General features: G+C 41.2%; 1 protein-coding gene across 1 annotated transcript in view; it reads left to right on the forward strand.

The window, feature by feature from the left end:
• Nucleotides 1–5,000, forward strand: part of LOC143103012 (ubiquitin carboxyl-terminal hydrolase 22-like) — a 36,262-nt gene that overhangs the window by 19,363 nt on the left and 11,899 nt on the right. Inside the window, exon 7 of the mRNA XM_076266797.1 lies at nt 4,383–4,488. Within this exon, the coding sequence (XP_076122912.1) occupies nt 4,383–4,488 (106 nt within the window). The remainder of the gene's footprint in view (nt 1–4,382; nt 4,489–5,000) is intronic.

Consider the following 5,000-nt stretch of genomic DNA (forward strand, 5'->3'; position numbering starts at 1 on the left):
CATTTCTAATCGTAAACACAGCTACGTTGAAGCCTGCAGTAATGTTTGTCACTGATGTAATGGCAGGATACTCGGCATATTGTTTTTCGAGAATGTAGCACTCCTGTTTGTCATTGTGCACGAATCTTCACGCCAATAAATCATCAGAAATATTGCTGGCTTGCGTCTACAAGCACCCTCTTTACGTTCGTCCTAATGCCTGTTATTTTTTTGTGGATTGGCCTATATTTGGCGTTGAAAATGGAAACGTCTTTAGACATGAAAAATCGATTTTACAATCGATTCCATGAACACTTATGTCTCAATAATCGAACAGGATTTTTTCACAAAAGTGACAGCCCTAGTGCACACTAGTTAACTAGTGACAGCATAAATGCCCACTAGTTAACTAGTGAACACATATTAGCTTCACTAGTTAACTAGTGAGAGCCAGAAATGTCCACTAGTTAACTAGTAAAGGCCAAAATGCATACCAGTCAGCTAGTTGAAGGCTTTTGGGTCTCACTAGTTAACTAGTGACAGCCAAAAATGTGCACATGTTTACTAGTGAAGGCAAAACTCCTCACTAGTTAACTAGTTGGAGTAGGTCAATGTCACTAGTTAACTAGTGAACCATAAATGGCTTACTAGCTAGCTAGGTGATGGCAGCAGGCTCACTAGTAAACTAGTTGATGCATCCTTTGTCCAAACTAGTTAACTAGTGAGGTCATAAATGTATACTAGTAAACTAGTTGAAGCCTAAATTCACACTAGTCAGCTAGTGGGGCAGAATTAAAATGAGGAGGCAGAGAACTCTGGAAATTGAGGCTTTCTATTGGCTCCCTATGTACAAATAGAACATGACAACCAATCACAGCGCAGAATTTCACAAAATCCCACCCACAACATTTGCATGTGGCACACAAGTTAACATGCTGGCCAAAGGAACTTTAACTAGTAAACTAGTGGCTTCAATGTGACACTTACATGTAAACTAGTGAAGGCAGAACTGCTCACTAGTTAACTAGTGAAGACACAAATGCCCACTAGTTAACTAGTGAGGTCTAAAAAGTGTTTACTACTAGTTTACTAGTGCACCAAAACACTCACTAGTAAACTAGTGATGGCAATTTCCATTCGACTAGTTAACTAGTGAGGTGCATAAAGTGTCACTAGTTTACTAGTGTGCTCCAAAACGCCCACTAGTTAACTAGTGAAGGCTATTTCAGCCCCACTAGTTAACTAGTGAGATGCCAAAATGGTTGCTTTTTAACATGTAAAGGCAAAAATACCCTCTAGTTTACTAGTGAGGGTTTTGTAGGCCTTACTAGTTAACTAGTGGCATGTATATTTTGTTCACTAGTTAACTGGTTACACCTAAAAAGAGAAACAAGCTGACCGTTTTTGTCCACTAGTTAACTAGTGGAACAATTGAAGTCTCACTAGTTTGCATGTGTGGCAGTGAAGCAGCTCACTAGTTAACTAGTGCCTGAAACGGCTATTATGAAAATTCTAATGAGAGGGTGGGTAGAAGACTCCTATTGGGTATTATGTAAGAATCCCACCCAGTCTAAATGTAAATTTACTGTTCATAGCCTGGCGATCAGGTCCTGATGGGTGCCCCTAGTGGCTAAAGTGACACACTGCTCTGCAACGGTACTTCAGTATAGATAGTAAAGCAGAGCCTGCAGTATGCAGTATCTCATATTCTGTCAAAATGGTTTTTAATAATAACTAAGCTCTTAGTGATCCACACCAAAGATTCAAGGGATCGATTTTAATATTATTCTTTGTTTATTGTTGCTAGGCAACCACAGACATATATTTATCCATTCAGTTTTTCTGATTAATAACTGAAAAACAAAAGATTGTACACATTAACTGCACATGGTTTCAAAAGTAATTAAAAGCTCAAGAAAAAACTTCATGCACTTCTAAGGAATTGAACCCTGGTCTCCCACATGATCTCCTGCTGCTTAACCACTTGAGCTAGTCTTGCCACATCAGCAATGCTATCATCAATGTTCATGTTACTGAAACGTTTTGTTGCTATGCAACCATATACAAATGCCTCCAGTTTTATCGCGATTTTCAGACTTATAACTGAAAAACTAAAGATTGTAGACATTAACTGAACGAAGATTACAGCAATACACCACAACTTTGTCACTAGACATGTTATCAAAACATATTTTTATGCTCAAACGATCTTAGTTTATAAAAGTTTGCTCTTAGAACAGCCTGGACGAAGTCAGCCATGTGTTCTAGGTTTCTGAGTCCTAAATGGACCAATCAAAATCCTTGTTCCGCCTTCTTCATTTGCATGCAAGTGCGACATTGCGCACTAGTTAACTAGTGGCCAACGTTACGTCCCACTAGTTAACTAGTTGCACAAAATGCCAGCCGTTTGTGTATTTATTCAAATTCCACTAGTTTACTAGTGTGAGGGGCATTTTTCTCCTGCTAGTTCATTATGGACAGTGTTTTGTCTTCACTAGCTAACATGTAAGGCTCAAAATGCCCTCTATAAGCTAGTGAAAGGCATTAATAATGCAGATATGCTCACTAGTTAACTAGTGAGACTGTCAATGTCCATACTAGTTAACTAGTAAGGCCAAAAATGTCACTAGTTTACTAGTGAGGCACCAAAGACACCCACTAGGTAACTAGTAATGTCCATTTGCCATTCGACTAGTGAACTAGATAGTGCAAAAAAGTGGTGTGGCACTAGTTTACTAGTGTGCCGCTAAATGCCCACTAGTTAACTAGTGAGGCCATTCATTGTTCCCACTAGTTAACTAGTGAGATCCAAAACGGTCAGCTTGTGGTTAGAACATGTAAAGGCCAAAATAGCCCACTAGTTACTAGTGAGGGTGTTGTGGGCCTTACTAGTTAACTAGTAAGGCCCACAACACCCTCACTAGTAAACTAGTGGGTATTTTGGCCTTTACATGTTAACAAGTGACCATTTTGGCATCTCACTAGTTAACTAGTGGGGCTGAAATGGCCTTCACTAGTTAACTAGTGGGCATTTTGGGGCACACTAGTAAACTAGTGACACTTTTTGCACCTCACTAGTTAACTAGTCGAATGGAAATTGCCATCACTAGTTCCCTAGTGGGTGTTTTGGTGCACACTAGTAAACTAGTGACACTTTTTAGACCTCACTAGTTAACTAGTGGGCATTTGTGTCTTCACTAGTTAACTAGTGAGCAGTTCTGCCTTCACTAGTTTACATGTAAGTGTCACACTGAAGCCACTAGTTTACTAGCTAGAGTTCCTTTGGCCAGCATGTTAACTTGTGTGCCACATGCAAATGTTGTGGGTGGGATTTTGTGAATAGCCAATAGAAAGCCTCAATTTCCGGAATTCTCTGCCTCCTAATTTGAATTCTGAGCCACTAGTTGACTAGTGTGAATTTTGTCTTGAACTAGTTTACTAGTATATGTATGACCTCAAATGATGCATCAACTAGTTAACTAGTGAGCCTACTGCCATCACCTAGCTAGCTATTCAGCCATTTATGGTTCACTAGTTAACTAGTGACATTGACCTACTGCAACTAGTTAACTAGTGATGTGTTTTGCCTTCACTAGTAAACATGTGCACATTTTTGGCTGTCACTAGTTAACTAGTGACACCCAAACGCCTTCAACTAGCTGACTGGTATGCATTTTGGCCTTTACTAGTTAACTAGTGGGCATTTCTGGTTCTCACTAGTTAACTAGTGAAGCTAAAATGTGTTCACTAGTTAACTAGTGAGCCTTTTGGCTCCCACTAGTTAACTAGTGTGCATATTTTGGCCCTCACTAGTTAACTAGTTCACACAAACATGGCTCACTAGTTAACTAGTTGACAAAAATGGCTTACATGTACATGACAATTATGCCTGATATCAAGATATCAGAATAAATGCTCAATCGGCTTGCCATACACACACACACTCATATACATACACACACACACACATATACACACACACACACACACACACACATATACACATATCGAGCGCCGCTGTTGTTGCAGGCAGCTCACTGCGCCGGGATTAGTGTGTGCTTCACCTCACTGTGTGTACACTGTGTGCTGAGTGTGTTTCACTAATTCACGGATTGGGATAAATGCAGAGACCAAATTTCCCTCACGGGATCAAAAGAGTATACATACTTATACTATCTCATTCTCTATGAAGTTTGAGGGTTGCCACTGAATTTCTAACAGCTGTGTTTGTGTGTGTGTGCGCGTGTGCTTGCGTGCATGTGTGTATGTGTGTTTGCGTGTGTGTGCGCGTGCGTGCTTGCGTGCGTGCGTGTGTGCGTGTGTGCGTGTGTGTGTGTGCGCGTGTGCTTGCGTGCGTGCATGTGTGTGTGTGTGTCCATGTGTGTGTGTGTGTGTCCATTCAGGAGATGACAATGGTAAGAAGGCCAACAACCCAAACCACTGCAGCTGCATCATCGACCAAATCTTCACCGGTGGCCTGCAGTCCGACGTCACTTGCCAAGTCTGCCAGTAAGATACAGGAGTGTGAGTGTGTGCCAGTAAGACACAGAGTGTGTGTGTGTGTGTCTGTGTCTGTGTGTGTGTGTGTGTGTCTGTGTGTGTGTGTGTGTGTGCGTGTGTGTGTGTGCCAGTAAGACACAGAGTGTGTGTGTGTGTGTCTGTGTCTGTGTGTGTGTGTGTGTGTCTGTGTGTGTGTGTGTGTGTGTGTGCGTGTGTGTGTGTGCCAGTAAGACACAGAGTGTGTGTGTGGCTGTGTGTGTGTGTGTGTGTATGTGTGTGTGTGTGTGTCTGCCAGTAAGACACAGAGTGTCGGTCTGTGTGTGTATGTGTATGTGTGTGCATTTCTGCAAGTGTGTGTGTATGCATGTTAGCATGTATGCATTTGTGTGTGTGTGTGTAGGGCTGCAACTAACGATTATTTTCATAGTCGACTAATCTGCCGATTATTTTCTCGATTAATCGATTAGTTGTTTCATCGATAATATCCCAGAAAATAGTGAAAAAAAATCAATAGTTGTTTC

Source organism: Alosa pseudoharengus, unplaced genomic scaffold, assembly GCF_046254945.1.
Source record: "Alosa pseudoharengus isolate Yale_2024_CS ecotype anadromous, Long Island Sound unplaced genomic scaffold, YU_APseudo_1.1 YU_APseudo_1.1_scf_4, whole genome shotgun sequence".
In the NCBI taxonomy this organism is placed as follows: Eukaryota; Metazoa; Chordata; class Actinopteri; order Clupeiformes; family Clupeidae; genus Alosa; species Alosa pseudoharengus.